The sequence below is a fragment of the Mesocricetus auratus genome, unplaced genomic scaffold (assembly GCF_017639785.1).
Source record: "Mesocricetus auratus isolate SY011 unplaced genomic scaffold, BCM_Maur_2.0 Super-Scaffold_100010, whole genome shotgun sequence".
NCBI lineage: Eukaryota > Metazoa > Chordata > Mammalia > Rodentia > Cricetidae > Mesocricetus > Mesocricetus auratus.
In genome coordinates this window covers 14,040,216-14,060,079 of record NW_024429194.1, presented here as the reverse complement: position 1 = coordinate 14,060,079, position 19,864 = coordinate 14,040,216, and the positions used below count along the sequence as shown (strand labels likewise).

At 37.3% G+C, this 19,864-nt stretch overlaps 1 protein-coding gene across 4 annotated transcripts in view; it reads right to left on the bottom strand.

Annotated features, from left to right (window-relative positions):
• The window catches only part of LOC101841903 (solute carrier organic anion transporter family member 6A1), a 76,956-nt gene extending 59,569 nt beyond the window's left edge, over positions 1 to 17,387 (bottom strand). Inside the window, exons 1-5 of one of the 4 annotated variants that reach the window (XM_005077224.2) lie at positions 16,925 to 17,387; positions 15,179 to 15,439; positions 9,470 to 9,661; positions 7,701 to 7,797; positions 674 to 789 (exon numbers count right to left, since the gene is read on the bottom strand). In XM_005077224.2, coding sequence (XP_005077281.1) covers positions 674 to 789; positions 7,701 to 7,797; positions 9,470 to 9,661; positions 15,179 to 15,439; positions 16,925 to 17,249 — 991 coding nt within the window. In that variant the 5' untranslated portion in view covers positions 17,250 to 17,387. The remainder of the gene's footprint in view (positions 1 to 673; positions 790 to 7,700; positions 7,798 to 9,469; positions 9,662 to 15,178; positions 15,440 to 16,924) is intronic. The other 3 variants (XM_040752769.1, XM_040752770.1, XM_040752771.1) reach the window with 3 other exon arrangements.
• Positions 17,388 to 19,864: the final 2,477 nt, after the last annotated feature.

The following is a 19,864-nucleotide window of genomic DNA, read 5'->3' as shown; positions in this document are numbered from 1 at the left end:
TTTCAGAACTGTTGCAGATGCACCCCAAATGTTGAGGTATGTTGTAATTTCCATTTGTATTTCTTTAATATCTGAGTGTCCAGACTTCTAGGCTACTCTTGTTCTTTGCCTGCTTGCTCTTGTCCTCATTAGGAAGTCCATTCCTCCACTGCATTCAAAACTAATTCTTCAAGATTCCATTGTATAGGTAAAACCAGTTGAGACATCTAGCCTAATGGAATGAAAAACTAAAGAATTCTTGGACCTTCTGTTCAGAGGCAACCATTGTTGGATTAAGTAGACCATAGCCTGTAAGTCATTCTAATAAATTCCATTTCTATATGTAGAGAAGGATTCATTCTCTAAGTCTAAGATCCTGATTAGCACACTAGGTAAATAGATTTGGTATAGTTCATTTAAAAAAACCAATTATGCACTTTAAACAAAAAGTACATTAATAAAAGGGAATAATGAGTGACATAAATATACACTAGTTAATTTGTAGTGTATAAATATAATGGTTGGGTGTGATGTTCCTTGATTTGGTGAAAAACAACAACAACACTATAAATATAGTATTTATCACAGAGCAATACCTGAAGGAAAATGGTATTAATAAAGAAATATAGTTTGTCTGTGCTTTATGAATGGGACCTGACTCACTCTAACTAATTAATTATGCTCTTATACTCACCAGGTAAATTAGTTGGAAAACATAACAATGGTAAAAATGCGAACCATGCAAGTAGAGTGGCAGCAAGGAAACCAGCCCAACAATTGACTTGCTCCCATAGAAAGTTGTAACCTACCCTTGAATAAAGAAAAATGGGAAATTTAAATTAGGAGTATTTAAAAAACAAATCATAATTAGTGGGGGACAGAGAATTTTCTGTTAATTTGCATTAATTTTTAATGTGTCACTACTAATTTGTGGGTTTTGTTTACAAGGGTTGGTTGTGTGGTGCATTCTTCCTCCCATAAGAGCCTGACTTTCCCATTTCCTTTTTTAGTGACACTACTCAAGTTCCCATTTGTTCCTATTCAAAATTATCTCCATTAAATGTTGTGCCCCTGGAAAACCAAGTCTTCCTTCTATATCCTGCTGCTTTAAATCTTGCACCTGGACATCTGGGGCAAGAAGCCTTGCACTTAATCTGCACACCTTCTCCTGTGTATGGTATCTGACCCTTGCAGTCACATATCAAGTCCTTTCATTGGTGTCTCTTGTGGTCAGTGTATTTGATACTTCTTTGGTCTTTCCGTTTTCTGTACAGGACCATGTGCATTCTTCCTAAGCTTTCCTCTGCCTCTCATAAAGCTTAGCAGCTTCCTACTTTGTTGACTCAGAGGTCTTTATTCTTCTAGTATTCTGCATACCCTCTGGCTCTTACACTCTTTCTGCCTCCTCTTCTTCAGGGTTGCCTGAGCTCTGAGGGGAGGGTTCTGATGGAGATATCCCATTTAAGGCTGAGTGTTCCAAGGTCTCTCGCTTTCTTTGTAATGTCTGTCTGTGGTCTCTACAGTGTTTCCACCTACAGTGGGAAGACATTTCTGTGATGAGGACTGAATGTTTACTGTTTTGATTATTATGTGGTGGGACACTTTCTTTTCTGGTTCAATGTAACTGGTGTTCTGTATGTTTCTTGTGCCTTAGTTGGCACCTCATCTTCCTTAGGTTAGAAAAAAATTTCTTCTATGATTTCACTGAAAATATTTTATGGGCCTTTGAGCTAGTATTCTTCTTCTTATATTCCTATTAGCCTTAATTTTTGTGTCTTCATAGTGTGCCAGATTTCCTGGATGTTTTGTGTCAGGAGGGTTTTGATGTTTTGTTTTTGTTTTTGTCCTACCATTTCTTTTACCGGTGTATAATTTTCTTCTACCAGATTGTCAATATCTGAGATTTAACTTCCATGTCTTGAATCTTGCCTCTTCTTGCCTCTTTTAGCTATGGTTGTAATTCCTAAATTTTTATTTCCAGAACTCTCTCAGTTTGGGCTTTCTTTATTGATTCTTTTTCCAGCTTCAGGACTTGAACAGTTTTATTCATTTCTTTAGACTGTGTTTTCTTGGATTTCTTTAAGGTATTAATTCATTTTGTCTTGAAGGACTTCAACCATATTCAGATAGTTGATTTTAAGGTCTTTTTCTCCAATTTCGTTTCCTCCAATTTGGGGGGGGGGATGTGTGTGTTCCTGGATTTTTTTAAGGTTTTATTAATTTCCTCTTTTATAGTCTCTATTATATTTATATAGTTGGTTTCAAGTTCTTGTCCCTGTGCTTCAACAATGTTGGAACATTCAGGACCTGCTGTGGTGTAAGAGCTGAACTCTAGCAGAGACCTAGTGTCTTGGCTCTTATTGTGATCCTATGCAGGCATCTAGGTGTCTGGGTTTGGCAGAATTGTCCGTCTAGGTGGCAATTTCTGAATTTCTCTTTGTTGGGTAGTGTTTACTCCTTGGTTTCTATTTCCTCTCTGGATTTCTGAAGAGGGTGATGATTGTGTATTGACTTGTTTTACTGGTCTGGTGTGTTCCTAAGGAATGAATGTTCCTGTTGGATGCTCAGATGCTGGGATGAATTGGGAAAAGGAAGGTTGGTCATTGTGACTCACTCTCCAGGGGGTCAAAGAGTTTGAAAGGGAGACCACAGAGTGGGCAATAAAATTGGTGTGATTGGAACTCAGGCAAAACGTGGATTCATGTTCAGCCTACTTGTTTTTCTGAGAGCAGTGATCCCTAGGTTAGCAGAGAGTGTTTAAGACTACTGGGCCTGGGACAAAACAAGGTGTGGATGGGGGGAGGTAAAAAGGGGAAGACCAGTGGAATGTCCAGCAGACGGATGCAAGGGGACAGTGAAAACTGCCATGGGTGCTCTGATGCAGTAATATCACTGCCTTTGTCATTAGCTTTTCAGAAATTCTGGCCAAGATACTTGTTTTCTCTGAGTTTGTAGTCAATTTTACTATTTAAAAGCTAGACAGCAATTAGATTCAGGCTTGCCAAGATTCTACTGTCAACACAACGTAGGTTTTTCAGCACAACAAAGGATACATAGATGCAATTTTTTAATAAAATATTTGTTAACCAAACACAAGATCACAGTGAAAAGATTATTCACCATAATCAAGTAGGCTTCATCCTAGAGATGCAGGTATGGTTCAATGCACATAAATCAGTAAACATGGACTATAACATAAACAGAATGAAAGACAAAAAATACATCATCATCCTTTGAAAAACTGCAACAGTACCTTATGATAAAATTTCTGGAGAGATTAGGGATATGAGGGACACACACTAACATAACAAAGGTTATTTTCTTCAAGTTCACAGTCAGCATCAACCTTAATTGGGAAAAACTCAAAGCATTCCATTAAAATTAAGTATATGAACAAAGAACTCTCTCCATACCTACTCGTTATAGAACTTTAAGTCTTAGGTAGAGTAATAAGTCCACAAAAGAAGTTCAAGGTGACACAAATTGGAAAGGAAGAAGTCAAATTATCTTTATTAACAGATTAAATGATATTTTATGAACAATAGACCATAAAGAGTCTTCCAGGAAGCTTCCACAGCTAATAAACACTTTTAGTAAAGTAGCAAGATAAAAAAATTTGACACACAAAAATTACTATCCTTCCTATACGCAAATGACAAATTGAGAAGAATTAGGGAAACAAGACTTTTTTACAATAGTCTTTAAAAGATCTTGAGATCATTCTATCCAAGTGAATGAACAACTTAGGTAATAAAAATTTCAAGACACTGAGAAATCCAGAAAAATGTGATCTTCCATGCTCATAGATCATAAGAGTTAATACAGAGGAAATGGCCATCTGGCCATCTTATGAAAAACAAACTATAGAATCAACAAAAACTCCATCAAAATTCTAACACAGTTTTTCACAATAAGGGAATAAAACCTCAAATACTTTCTTTCATCTTTTCTTTCTTTTCTTGGTTTTTCGAGACAGTGTTTCACTGTATTATTTTGGAGTTTGTCCTGGAACTTGCTTTGTAGACCAGGCTGGCCTTGAACTCACAGAGATCCACCTGCCTCTGCCTCCTGAGTGCTGAGATTAAAGGCATGTACCACCAATACCCAGCCACCTTCAACTTCTTATGAAAACACACACACACACACATACACACACACACACTAAAACAATCCTGAAAAATGAAAGTATTGCTGAAGGTATCAGGATCTTTAATTTCGACTTGTAATATAGTATGGTATTGACTTTACAAACAGCACATTGGTCCATGGAATCAAACTGAAGAACTGCATATGTACAGATATTGAATATTTTATTTCAAAACCAAAAATACACATTGGGGAAAAGATAATATCTTCAAAAATGGTAGTGTAAATTGGAGAGCTGCACATAGGAAGATGCAAATAGATCTATATCTGTCACGATGCGTGAAACTCAATTTCAAGTGGATCAAAGACCGCAGAGTACAACCAGAGACACTGAATCTGACAGAAAAGTGAATAGGGACTAAGCTTTCACTCATTTACACAGTAAAGGACTTTCTGAGCAGACCTCTAGTAGCAATTAGACCAACAACTGATACTTGGAACCTCATGAAGCTGAAAAGTTTCTATGACGCAAAGGATACACAATCATTCAAGCAAAGCAACAGCCAAAAGAAGGTGTAAAGATTTCTACTAATTACATGTTTGATAGAATGTTTCAATTATATTAAGGGCTAAAATACTGACCTTCAAGAAAATAACCCAGTTTAGAAGTGGAGTATAAAACTAAGCAGTGCCTCAACAGGTGGAACACAAATGGTTGAGGAAACACTTAAAGAAATGCTCAACAACTTTATGTATCATGGAAATGCAAGTTGACACCTGTCAAATGGTCAAGATCACAAAACAGGTGACAGCATGTGCTGATTAGAGTGTGCACCAGAACAATCATTATGGAAATAAAGGTGGAGTTTCTTTCAGGAAGCTGGGAGCCAGTCTACTTCAATCCAATTATAACACCCTTGGGCACATACCCAAAGGACTATACCGTGACACTTGCTTATCCATGTTCATTGCTGCTGTAATCATAGTAGCCAGAAATTGAAAAGAACATAGGCATACATCAACTGATGAATGAACACTAAAAATGTGGCACATTTATGAAATGGAATATTATACATCTGTTAAGAATGAAATTATGAAAGCTGCAGATATGTGGATGGAACCAGAAAACAAAACAAAACAAAATGTCCTGAGTAACACAGATCTAAAAAGAAAAGCACTATGTATTTCCTCTTATACATGGATGTTAGTGCTCAAACCATTGATATGTGTGCTATAATACAAATAATACAGAGGAACCCGCTAAGGGATAAAAAATAAGGAAAAGCTATCCCAAGGAAAGGGAAATGCAATGTAATTTTATGGAGATTAATGAAGAAATTAACAGGATTAGGGAAGATGATTATTATTAGTTACTGAGGAAAGAAGATGAGGGAGAAGGATAAAGGAGGGGATATAGGAAGGAACAGCTAGCACTATAGGCCGACATAGAAACATGACACTGTAGAAAGCCTCCTAAAATGTGTACACACAATACAAAAAAATCAATGTAACAAAGAGTTGGTTCTTTGAGAAAATCAACAAATAGACAAACCTTTACCCAAACTTATGAAACAGCAGAGTATGATCATGCAAATTAACAAAATCAGAAATGAAAAGGGAGACATAACAAAGGACACTGAGGAAATCCAGAGAATTATCAGGTCACACTTTGAAAACCTGTACTCCACAAAATTACAAAATTTAAAGGAAACAGGCAATTTTCTGGATAGCTATCACTTGCCAAAATTAAATCAAGAACAGATAAGCAATTTGAATATACCTATAACCCCTATGGAAATAGAAGTAGTTATTAAAAGTCTCCCAACCAAAAAAAAGCCCATGTCTAGATGGCCTCAGTGCAGAATTCTACCAGAAATTCAAAGAACAGCTTATACCAAGTCTTCTCAAAGTATTCCATGCAATAGAAGCAAAAGGGTCTTTGTCAAACTCTTTTTATGAGGCTTCAATAACATTGATACCCAAACCACACAAAGACACAACTAAAAAAGAGAATTTCAGACCAGTATCCCTCATGAACATTGATGCAAAAATACCCAATAAAATACTGGCAAATTGGATCCAAGAACACATCAAAGCAATCATTCACCACAATCAAGTAGGTTTCATCCCAGGCCTAGACAATCTATGGGGCCTTGGGTAGTAGATCAATATTTATCCCTGGCATACAGATGGACTTAGGGTGCCCATCACACAACAAGAGATGCTCTCTCAGCCTGGACTCTTGGGGATGGCCTAGGGAGCATTCATAGTACTGGAAGACACTCTACATGCTACCAGAAGGGAAAGGTAATCATCAATACCACCAACCTACAATCCCTGTGACCTATAAAAGTACCCTGCTTACAAGTTGTATTAGTGCAATGGTGTTACAAATGTTTGAGGAGTGGCCAAATGCTTTTATATTGGATTTAAGTCCCACTCCATTAGATGTAACCCATATCTGACACTGCTAAAGTGGTCAAGAACCTAAAACTAGATAATTCATGGGGTTAGGGGAAGCCTAATAATATTATTCTTTTAAAGAACTACAGCAATCAAGTGACTCCTAATAGCTTTCACTATACCCATAGATCAACGTCTTGTTCAACACACATCAGAGAAGCTTTTTTTCTTGCAGCAGAGGATAATTAACACAGAGACCCACAACTGGATAATGTGGAAAAGTTGAGAAAATTTGGAGCACTCAGTCATGAATGGTATATCGTCATCAAACACCTCCCCTCAAGGCTCTGTATGAAAGAGGAGTTAAAAAAATTGTAAAAGCCAGGCGTGATGAATGACTCCAGGGAAACAGCATCTTCCAGACACAATAGGACTGAAGCATATATGAACTCACAGAGACTGTAGCAACACACAGAAGATCTGCACTGGTCCAAGATGGGGTCCCATCACTGAGATGGGAAGACATTGGGTCCCAGTTCTAACCATTAAACTATTTCCAATGGATGCCCATCTGTGAAGGGACAGCAACTTTTCTACAGTAGAGTGTCACTGTATATAAAAGCAACATTCCAGAACTGGTCTTATTACCAGGAGTAGTTGCCCAACACAAAATGAACTCAATGGGCTTTTTACAAACTACTTATTTTCATTTTGTTTTGTTTTATCATTTATTTTTTGTCATACTGGTCTTTTCCTTGTTTGTTTTGATTTTCATTTTCGTGGAGGTTGTTTGTTTTTCACTTTTTGTCTTTGTTTTGTTGAATGCACAGAGAAAATTATAATAGTAGGTGGGTACAGAGGTGTAGAGAATCTGAGAAGTATGGCATGGGGGAAGAATATGATCATATTATTTTGTTAAAAATTCCAAGTAAGATGAAAACTTCTATATATCATGAAAATAATTATAACTACTGTATGGTATTGAATGAACATTTTATAATTTTATCAACAAAATATAAATAGTTATTGAGCTTTTAAGGAATAGTTTTAGCTATATTTCAAACAATAAAATACGAGTGCTCACTAGAATTTATGGTAATACATGTACACATCAGTTGTATACATTTTTCTAAACTATTACTAGTTAAATATGTATTATTTTTGAGCTATGCTATTTATTCAAGTATTCTATATGATGTGAGACAAATAGAAAAGTAAATAGAATGACATACCCATCCTTCAAAGCTTGATTATTTGGAGGCTTAAGATTTGGTGATCCCACGATGTAACCCAGACCATATCCCAGTACTTGTAAAGCTTCACTAATACCTTGAAAATGAACACAACATCAAACAGCTTCGCAGCCTAACTTGTTCATAATATGAAACAACTCGTGTGATGCCTGAAAGGTTTCCATGCTATTCTCTACTACTTGAGAGAGGGAAGACAGGGAGGAAAAGAGGGGAAGAAACAGATGAGGGGATGAAAGAGCAGGAGAGAGAAGATTGTAAATAATTTCTGTAATTGATTCTAACAAATCCCAAATTGGTAGGGCAGGAGGCTGGTGGAAAATTCATGTAAAAGTTGATACTAGTCTTATAGTTGATGCTAGTCCCAAGCCACAATCACTTCTTTTTTGGGAACAGTCAGTCTGCACTGTAGGAATTTACATTGCTTCAAAGAGGCCTGCTCTATATCAAAAAAGGTCATCTGCTTTACTCAGTGACTGACTGTGAATGTTTATCATCCCTAGGACAATGCCAGAGAGCCATACAGAGTATTGTCTGACATGACGACTGGGTGGTACAGTTCTTTTCTAATCAAGTACTGGTACTTAGAAACTTTAACTAGGAAATTAATTGTATTTCATTCAATCTACATATTTAAGGTAATATAATTATATTTATATTCAGTGTGAACTAAATATGTATTTTTAATATGTCACTAGAATAAGATAATGCATTTGCATAGTTAGCTTTGCATCATTCCCCCTAAGCTTCCAGAGTAGCAGGAAATGGTACTATAATAAGCCTCTCTATATATTGCACTGATACGTGCCTTGATTTCTGTTAGCAGAAGTAAAATGAGTGTTTTCTTCCAATCTTGGCCAATGTTAATAAGACACAAGCATTTCTTGTAGAGATATATAAATAGATATATTCTTTAACATAGTCTATTGGAAATATTTTCTTAGCCCTGGTGGAAAATTGCTCGTTTTCAGTGCAAGTTATTACTTTGTTGTTGTTGTTGTTGCTATTTTGAGATATAGTCTTATCAAATAGTTCTGACTGACCTGGTACTTTCTATGCAGTCTAGATGGGCTTTGAACTCATAATCCTCATGCCTCAGGTGTCCCTGTGGCTGGGATGGCAGGAATATTCCATACTATTTGCTCTTGAGATTTTTTCAAAATATAAAATAATTTAATACTTTGAAAATGATTTTTAGATATCACTGTGAAAGTATATCTTCATTATGTGTACCAGGACCAGACTTTATTACATTACATAAGAATAGATTAATCTGGGATGTATCCAAGTTTACTTAATGTAGAACACCATTTATATAAAACATTTTATGTGGAAGAGATGACACTGCATTCAGTTAACTCTCCCCTCTTTTCTTCTTCTTCTTCTTCTCTCCTCTCTCTCTCTTATCTCTCTCTCTCTCTCTCTCTCTCTCTCTCTCTCTCTCTCTCTCTCTCTCTCTCTCTCCCTCTCCCTCCCTCCCTCCCTCCCTCCCTCTCTCTGTCCCTGTCTCTCTGTCTCTCAGGGGGAAGAGAAGCACAGATGTATACTTTCTATTCCTCTAAATATATTTAGTGACTTTAGATGATTTTTACAGTGTTGCAAACTTCAGAATTAAGTAGATCAACGTGATTCTGAAGTTAATCAAACAAGCCATCAGTAGATATTACAGTGTCACCACAGGGACAACAGAATTTTGGCATCAGTTAAAACATACAGAAACCAAATAAATATTCAAAAAGTTCCAAACTTGCCTAGATAGGTGCCAGCTGAGTGTGTGGTCGTGTGGTCGTAAATGTAGGTCACACCAAGAATATAGATAGGCATGCCTGCAAGTCCCTGGAGACACTGCCCGAGGATGAAGAGAGAGAGAATTTCTGATCTGTGTGGTGCTACATTTTTCCCACATTCTGTCATTGACCTGTCTTCCTCTTCTATGCACAAGTCTTTCAAAAGATAAGAATTACAATTTACTGAGCTGAATTCAAATTTAAATGTACAATTAATTTGCAGTTGCTACCATCACCATCCCTTTTCCATTTCATTTAATATCCTTACATTGAGTGTAGTCATGAAATAGATTAGTGACCACATTTTACGTAGAAATAACACAATAAAAGAATATGTGTGGGAATACTGGAAGAGAAACATGTTTATGAAGGAAACAGTATGATTGTTTAAAAGAATAGGATAACATGTACACAGATATGCTTATATACATACACATTTACACATACATAGTCACTTGATCTGGAATTTTCTTTGGGCCACCAACCAGCTCCCAAATAAAGACATGGAGACTTATTTTCAGTTAGCTTACCGTAGGCTTGTTAGCTAGATCTCTTAATTTAATGTTCCCAGTCATTTATGTTTTGCCTCAGGGCTTTTTACTCTTCTTTCATTCTGTGTGTCCTACTTTCCTGCTTCCTCCATGTCTGGCCACTGGCCCCTTGTGTCTCCCTGGCTTTTCTTTTGCCTTCTTCCCCTGAGCCTGAATTCTTCCTCCTACTTCATCTTCATACTCAAAAGTCCCTTCTCCTTCACTATTGGTCATTCAGATTTTTATTAGATGAATCATGTACCTTAGGCTGGTATGGTAAAACAGCAGCACATCTTTACATAGTTAAAAAATGCAACACATCTTTGCATGGTTAAACATTCCACAATATGCACTCATTTTTCTGTACTTTCCAGCCTGTTCTAATGACTTTTGTCTCCAAAATAAAGTACTTGCAATGCCCTGGAAGATTTGAATTGCCAAAGTCCACCATCTGAGTTTAGTTCTGTGGTCCTTTCTCTAGAAATCTTTAAATTAAAACATGTGCACTACTTTGATTAAATAATTTCCTGTTTTTAGATCCATGAGTTTCAGTAAATACCTCCACAATGTCTCATATACAAAATGCTTAATTATCTGTGGATATTATTTGGGGAGGTTCCTAAAACTGTAAAAGAGAGATACCATCTGGTCTCTGACAGGAATGTCTTGTCCTAGCCCCTTCCTATCTTCACTATGTTTGTCTCCTACCATGAAGTAAATTGACTTTCTTTTCTCAGAAATCTGGGGCATTTTCTGCCTGACCATATAGATTCAGAGTCAAGGGAGTCTAGCAACAATGAATGGTGCATTCTGGAACCATAAATTAAAAACACATTTCTCCTACTTTTAAGTTGTTTATGTCAGCATTTGTTTGTAGAAACAAGTCAACTAAGCAGGTGATAATAAACTATATTTATTTGGATCATCTTGGATGAAATTTAAAACATGCGCTTGAAATATAAAAAAACTAGTAAAGATTGTAGCCTATTGCACTACTGAAAAGTTATTTGCTTAGTTTCTGTAGAATAATGCATAGCTCTAGGGCAAATGGGAAGATGTTTTCTAAATTGTGATTTAACTCAACATGGTCGTTCTATCCTGTCTTTTGTAATATAATAATGCATGAAGTATGCAATGGGTTTATTTATGACTTTCAAGTGCATGTATGCAATATATTTGTATCTATTTCATCTCTTTTTCTGTTTGTCTGACACTTCCACTGGTTGGCTTCCTCTTCCCAATTAGAGCCCTCATCTACATTCTTTTTATTCTTTCTTCTTTGCTTCTTTCTCCTCCTCCTCCTCCTTCATCTTCTTCTATTTCTGTTTTTCTTAATGAAAAAATGAGTTGCATTAAAAATGCTTAGAGTAGAGTGGGTAAATTGTTGTTTATGGACACACGGGCACCTTTCCAGGGACTCCACTGCTGAACTAATTCTCCTTCTCTCAACCACATCTAGCTACATATAAATCACCAGCAAGGCACGGGGACTTGTGAGCTCCTTTCCTCTCCATGATAGGATGCTTGCAGATGCTATCTTGGATAATTTGTGTGGAGACACTCACAGCTTCCATGAGTTCAAGAGTACAATGGCCTTTTCACACTACTTCCCATGTATTCCACTTCATCAAGCCCTTTCCTTCTTTCTCTTCTACAATGTCCTGTGGGCCTGGGAGGTTCATTTTTATTTGAGTATGTAACAGTCACTCATTCTTAATTTTAATCTCCTAAATATTCTAGTTAATGACTTTTAGTGTGTGAGCCAAATAATAGGTTCAAACCCTATTAGAATGCCCCTGTTAACTATCTCAATTGTCCCTTATGTTTCTTCCCTAGTTTCTTTATAACTTTGATTTCTATAACAACATACAAGCCCTCAATAAAATTACAATCTTACTCAAGCTATCCCTTTCCTATGATTCTGGGTTATAGTTTTAGAGCTGAAGTAAAACATGTGGCATTCAACATCCATTTTGACTTCATTGTGAATAGAAAGCAAATTCTTCACACTCTTTACAATCGTAGAGCAGCTTTGGAGCCCATTTACCTTTTCCTTGTTCTAGAAAGTGGAAGTTAGTAGTTACATGATCCTAAGGAGGTATTTCTGAGCTTTCTGTTGAATAGTATCTGAAAACAAATGTTTCCCACATCTATAGTCAATCTAATCTTTTTGAGTCTCAACAATAAAAAGTTAGTCTCTGTTAAGGAAATTGAAGATTATAAATAACATACAAATTGCACACATAGCAAACCTGAAAAGAGAAATTATCAAGAAATATGAATTGTTCAGTATTTCAAATACTGGGTAAAGCTCCAAATTCATAACAAGTTTTCACTGTAGTAATTAGCAAAAGTTATGTTAATGGGTGGATGGAAGTAATTCTGTTGTAACATTTTCAGGGAAATCCATGTTGAAGTTCACGACAGGAAGAAGTATAGAAAATCAAGGAAGTTCCACAAAATCATGCATGAAAACAAGAAGATTTCAACAGATGATAAATAGACGACTGGCCAGAATTGTGTCTGCTATTATTATTGTGAGAAGAACATGGAGCTAGGGAGGTGGATCTGCAGTTCAGGGCTCTTGCAGAGAACCTGGATTCTGTTTCCATCACCTGACTGGCAGCTCACAGACATCTGCACCTCCCATTTCAGACTCTGACAGACACCAAGCACACACATGTGTGCATGCATCCATGCATGCAAAACACTCAAGAAAATAAAACAAAATTAATGTTTAAGTGCTTTAAATAAATTTAAAAGACCTCCCTCATCCATCCCCAAATACAGTATAACAATAATAAAGAAAAAGAGTCTGTGAATTTGAGAGTGAAGAAACAGAAATATCAGTGATTAGAGACAAACAGCCTTGGAGCGTGTGGAAGGACAAAATGTGGGAGGGGTTAAAAGATGGAAAATGAAAGGAGGAAATATGTAATTTTATTTTAAATAAGCAATACTAAAAGATGAAAAAGCATTCAAAATTTAGAGGTGGAATAAAAAGAATTTGCTTACACTGAAGCAATAGTGAGAACTGAGAAAGAGCACTAACCTACAGAGACCCTTAAAGAGGATCACTACTGGGACAAAGTTTGGGACAGGAGCACACAGAATAACCACTACAGGACACCACCTTCATTTTTCATTGGAGGGAAGTGAAGAATGCTAATATGGATGTGTAGGTCCAATTAAAATTTCAATGTGAAGAAATTAAGGCAATAATTGCCACCCCATGACATCATTTTTCATCCAACACAGGACATCTTAGGAAATCTGTAAGAAAACCTAAAGTCATTTCAGAGTGGACTCAAGAATTCTAAGTGAATAGATCCATTTTTGAAGATGCTAATACTTCCATTTGGCAGCAGAGAATTCATCACAGGAGTCATCAGCAGGGAGAAAAGTGAAATGACAGGTGCGTGATTAACTCCCAAGGTTTACAAAGCATAAAGAACCATGAGAGAGGAGAGTTGAGGACACTCACTACAGGAGGTTTGAACGATGTTGCTATGTTATGTTGGCAGACAAAAAAACAAGCTACAAACAAAGGGAAATAGTAACTATGAGAATCAGAAAAAGCATCCATCCCCTAGTCCTCATGGAAAAAGCAGAGTAAGTTTAAAACACTCATGTCTGTCACCATAAAGCTGATCTCATATAACCTCAGAGATAGATGCATGGATGGTCACTTTGTATGAAGTTTATTAGAAAACAAAGATGACAATATAGTATGAGCATTTTCATGAATTTCTGGATAATTTTTTGTTGAATATTTCAAATGTGGTGAAGTGTGTCTACATGGGTGTTGAGGCACAAGTCTGAAAATGAGCCAGTCATCTTTGTAGATATCAATGGAATCATGGAGCAGAAAACAGAATAGAAATGGAAAGTTATGGACAGTACCAAAAAGGTTCAAAGAACTCACAATGGAAGCACCAAAATGGAAAGAACAAAAAAGAAAATAAGTGATATAGCAAGTTGATAAGAGGAGTTGATAAATAAATGAAGAATCTCTCCCCACCCTGTGTGTGTGTGTGTGTGTGTGTGTGTGTGTGTGTGTATCTGTATGATATCAGAGTAGGTCAAATATCTGCACAAAAGAAATACTTGAGCACTTCTGCGAGGATGGATTCTGTCTGCTTCTTGGCTATCAGTCACCCAGTGAATGTTCTGAATGAATTTTAGTAGATGGATATGATGCACCTAATCCAAGTAAAACAAAATGTAGACAGTATGAACATTCAATAGGAATAAAAGGCAATTTTATTGCTATAGCTCCTCAGCACTGACAACTTCGATGGGTTTTTTTATTTTTTAAAATTGTGTGTGTGTGTGTGTGTGTGTAAACCAATGCCAGCAGAGGCCAGAATAGGGTACTAGATACCCTAGAGCTGTAGTTATGGGAGGTTCCTAGTTATGAAACAAGGTTATATTTAGAAATCCAACTGTATTACAAATGTCTTTGCAGGTTCAATAAAAAACAGGTAAACATTAATTGCAATATTTATTAATTCTTCATAATTGCTACATAGTATATTTATAAAGTTTGGTGAGATGATACAATCATAATTGACCTTTAAGAAACTACAGATATAATGAGGAATGATCTGGGACAATAGTGTTAGAAATATATTCCAATGACATTTCAATTAGATCTTAGTAGAATAGCAAAATGCAGAATAAACAATATCAAACAACATGAGAAAGCCACGATCTTTACGGATTCAAATGCAGTCAAGGAGTAGCATCCAGCTTTTGCAATGTTAAGAATAACTTAGAAGTTTCCCCTTCTTTGTGTGTAGGCTTATTCCTGTATTTGAATTTATGTGGGTCTGTGCTACAAAGAGAATGAAGGGAGTAATTAAAGTATCTAATGGACTTCTCAAGAGATTTGTAACCCACATAAAACTGTATAAAAGAAATAATATTACAAATTTTCCCACAGTATTCTTTCCTACGGTCATCTCTTCTGTGTGGTAAATCAAAGAGCTAATTAATTAGACTAATGTAACTTGTAAATAAGCATGGTTACATAAACAAGGAAGAATACAAAGACATGCATCATGACCTGTTTTAAAAAGCTTGAAGCAATTATTTAACTAAATATTGATTCAGAATATTGAGTATATTTGAAAAATCTCACCTTCGCTTTCTTCCTTTGGCATTACAACTTGATATTTCATGTATGTAACAGCACAAAACATGGATCCAAGTCCCACTAAAAAAGCAGCAGCTGCCACCCACTTTGGCCTGTGCCATCTACTTCCATAGTATGCTACCAATATTGCCACCAGCAAAGATATAAAATCATAGCTGAAGGACAATATAATATTCTCTGGAATTGACAGATAAAATTCCTTTTGAAAGTGTCCAATACTCAGACCAACAAGACCAAATATAAAACCTAAAATAAAAAGAAAGACAGAAGGTAATATAACACATCTTAACAGACAAAACAGGTTACCATTATAATCATTCAAACAGTTTAATTTATACCTTTCTGAAAATTTTTGATCTTTTTGAAAAAAACAATTATTTCATGTTCTTGGACATTAAATAAATAAATAATAACATAATGTGAATAACATAATGTGAATACAATCGCCCAAAGTTAGAGTTGTTCGATAGCTTGGATACTGTGCTTGGAGTTTAAAATTTTGAGCATTTTCAGTCATTTTAAAAGAAAGGATATAGACTTGTAAATTGCCTCACGTTCTTGAATATTAAATAAATGAGATCACAATGTGGATACAACCATCATCCAGCAAGTAAAGAAAAATAAATCATACTAAATGAAACAAAAATAACTTGATACAGGGAATAGTTACAAAATGTATTACATTTATGGGAATGAAAACAGAAAATAGTTACAAATTAAAATTCATGATAGTCTACAAAGGTCCTTGATCACACACAAGACATTGCTGCACTAAGCACAGCTGCTGTTGTCCAACTATCTCAAACTCTCCTAGGTTTGCAGCAATCCAGGAGCGGAGACTCTTCCTAAGGCTCTGAGAAGCCACTCACCAGCTGGTCTGCTGTCCCAGCAGTTCTCACAGCAAGACACAAGGAGCACAGTGCTACAGAAACATTGGTGATTGCTGCTGATAGGATATCAATTCCCTACTTTACCTCCAAGAACTTCAGTCACCCGTGACTGATCCTTCTGTGTAAATCACAAGCAAACCAGAAAATCATAGGAAATTCTTGCTTGACTTTTGATATGTACTACCCAAGCCTTTCACTCTCAACAAGTGTGAGAGCCTAATCAAAGTCAGTGAATAAGTATAGTTTCTAAGTTAACCAGACCCTTTACAAAGAAAAGTAAGTTCAGAAGTAGACTGATGGAGTTTTTATTAACAAAAATTACTAATGACAATATATAACTAAAATAATAGGAGGAGGGGGAGGAGGCAGGAGGAGGAAGACAAAGTGTGAATAAAAACACCTTTGCGATTCTTCCTACGGTGTGGACTCTGTCAAATCTTACCATCCCTCAATTCACAGACAAGGAAACAAAATGCAGACAGCTGCTTTGCTAGAGTGTTTCAGCATTGTCAACTGAAACCACCTCATGACCGTAATGCTGTTTTCAACTTTTAGCCCCCCAAAGATTCAACCCCGAACTTAAGTTGGTCATCAAATAACATGGACTAACTCAACACCATCTTCTCATCACCTCTGTATCTGAAGACCTGCTTGATACTCACAGCATAGAGTGCACCCTGCCAGGTAGGTAGCCAAAGCCCGAGGTAACGACACGGCATCAAGTTATGTGATTTTGATTCCATTCATGCCTGGTCACGGACCCTCTCCTTCCTGCCGTGTGTATCAGCCTTGTCTACCTCACTCCTCAACACCCCAGAGCAACCCTGCTCCTCCAACTCACCTTGAGCTAGGACCACCATACAGTACAAAGTGAGGAAAAACTTAATGTTGTTGAAACGCTGTAAATTAGGGAACACTAGAGGGCCCAAACCGAATGGCCCTTCCAAGGAAGCGTCTTTTTTCACATCTGGTAACTTCGTGGCATTTGAAGAAACGGGCATTTTATGTTTTTTGAAACTTGTGAACTTCATCATGGCAGTTGGAAATGATGCCAGCAAGGGGGCTATTTTCCTGGGAGCCTTGGAGGGCTGTTGGACCTTGTCAGGTCTGGCTTCCGTTTCATCCTCCGTGCTGCTGCTTTGTGTCTGTTCTGGTTCCTGGTCCATGGTTTATCCGACACAGTTCTGTGGAGAAGACAGGTTTGTTTCGAGACACCTGTGTAGTTTGTGGGCTCGAGTGACTAACGCTGAAGAAGCTGGCACTCTAACCTCTGCCGGGGAACGTTACTTTCCATGCAGGAAGCCAACATCCGTTGGCTGACGTGTCAGACGTTCCAAGACTCTATTCCATCTTCTGTGTGTCACATAGAAGCAAAAAGGAGGAGTGGGGGGAAGGAGGAAAAGGAGGGAATGGAGAAAGGAGGTGAACACGATAAATCTATATTGAATGAATTGCTCAAATAACTAATAAAAATTATTTTTAAAAGAAATACAAGGAAAAAAGAAGTGTGTGAGCATAGGACTGGGGAACCAACCCGCAGTATCTCCAGGCTTGCTTCAGTGTGCTGTCTCTACAAATGGATAATCTCACTTGATACAAATTTGTTGAAGTACTAAAATAATAAACAAACAAGTAAAATCAGGAAACATGGGAAGATATATCCACTGTGTCAGAAGAGTCTTTAAGATTCATAGCCTCAACTGGGCATGGTGGCACACACTTTTATAATCTTAGCACTTGGGAAGTAGGGGCAGGTGGGTCTCAGTGATTTCAAGGCCAGCCTGGTCTACAGAGTGAGTTCCAGGACAGCCTCTAAAACGATACAGAGAAACCCTGTCTCGAAAAACAAGCAAGCAAAAAAACAGAAAGAAAAAAGATTAATAACCCCCTTTCCCTAAGCCTTGTTTTTTTATATATGTGTGTGAGCACGCACATGCGCGTGCAAGCATCCACACAAATATATATGTCACTTTGCTTATGATATTATCTTGGTGTTTGAGGACTAGACTTCAAGAGATCAATATAGACTTGTGCTCACAACTGATTTGGAAACTTTTATCTGACTTACGCACACATGCTGCGAGTTGCAAGATCTGTCAGAATTCACAGCACTCTTTCTGTGATTTAGATGCCAGAAGGGATTTCATTGGCTCTCGACTTTATCATTCAAAGTGCTGTAAAAGATGGTTTACTGACACCTATGGCACATACTGTTTCATATTTTGTCTATATCTAAAGAAAGTGGATTTAGAGTCTTCAAAAAAAACCATCTGTTGATACTTTCATTATTTACATCATCTCTTTGGAAAATAATTTCATTATTTTCAATAGTTCCAGCTAGTATTCTATGATACTTGAACTCAGGTTATTATACTATTTACAATTGATTTCTGTCCCAACTGGCCTGATTGCAGTAAGATCACGGACCCAGACATGGCCCTTGGCAGCAGCTCGGGCCCAGATGTCACCATGGTCTTGGGTGGTAAGCAGGCCATCCAAACCAGCCTGTTCCCTACCATCTTCTCTTCTTCAGCTCTCCATCTTTCCACAGCACATGAACCATTCTGCTTCCTTTCCCTCCCTTTTCTCCGCCATATATATTCTCATCCTAATGGCCCCTACCCATCCATAAAGGACTAAGCTTGTCCTTAACTAGCTTGGACTATAATCAAGCTCTTGTCACCAGTCTTGTAAGGCAAATCGACTTTATCCATGAGACTTCCTACTGTCTCTGAAGAATGCTTTCCATGTGGAACACCATGTCTTCTATTGTTTACATGCAGACAATGGGGGAAAGTTGCCTCACCGGTTTCTAACTTACCAGGGTTATACCCATCCAAAATTCAAACTCTGTGTCACAGTAGCCTAACTCTCAGTCACACTCGTGGATATTTATAACTACAATTGAACTGTTAGCTAACTAATAACTTATTAAATGTTCTTAACTAATCCATGAGAACAATGAATGAGTCAGACAATCTTACTGATGTGCACTAAAATGAGATAGCCAGAAATACTCTTACAATAATTATGTGTCCTTGATCCTTATAGATGTTTTACAAGTTACAAGTAAAACTATAAGACACAAATAGTATTTTGGCAGGAAAAAATTAGGAAAACATAGGGCTGGAACTCCAATACACATGGTAGGGATAGTACAGATGGTCTAGCTCTACTCTGCTTACTCAGGCTGCTCCTAAAACCATGTTCTCCATCAATGCTCACACACCGTCATCTTTGAGGAAGCTAAAAAGAAAAATGATGCCAGAGCCCACCCCTAGGGTTTCCATCTAATTAGTCTCAATCATGACCTTTGATTCAGGACTTTATAAAGCTCTGCCTGTTTGTAACATGCAGCCAGTACTCTCGTCTACTGTCCTGACATAAAAATTAGCCTTTTCCTATCGTTCTGTTTCTTCTTCATCTTTTTGTTTTAATTGCTGTTCTATAAAAGATGAAGTTCTAGATGCTCAAGAATTGCTCTCAAAAGCAGGCTTGAGGTGTTGATACCCTGTCGTTATGCTGACCCTACCACCCCACCCCCTGACAACTGGCAGGGTATGCAACTGGCCATCAAGCAGATACTTAGAAAGCTCAAAGGGCCTTGTGTTGCATGGCAAAACATGCATCAAGTGGCTACCGTAAGGACTCTGTATGCAGCTGAGGCCATGTGGAACTGGGCCAGCAGCAGCTCCAGTTTCAATGGCCCCAACTGCTGAGCCTCGTTCTAAACTGCTCCCTTTCCCAACAAACTCCACGTTGGTTTTGTTGAGTTTTGTCA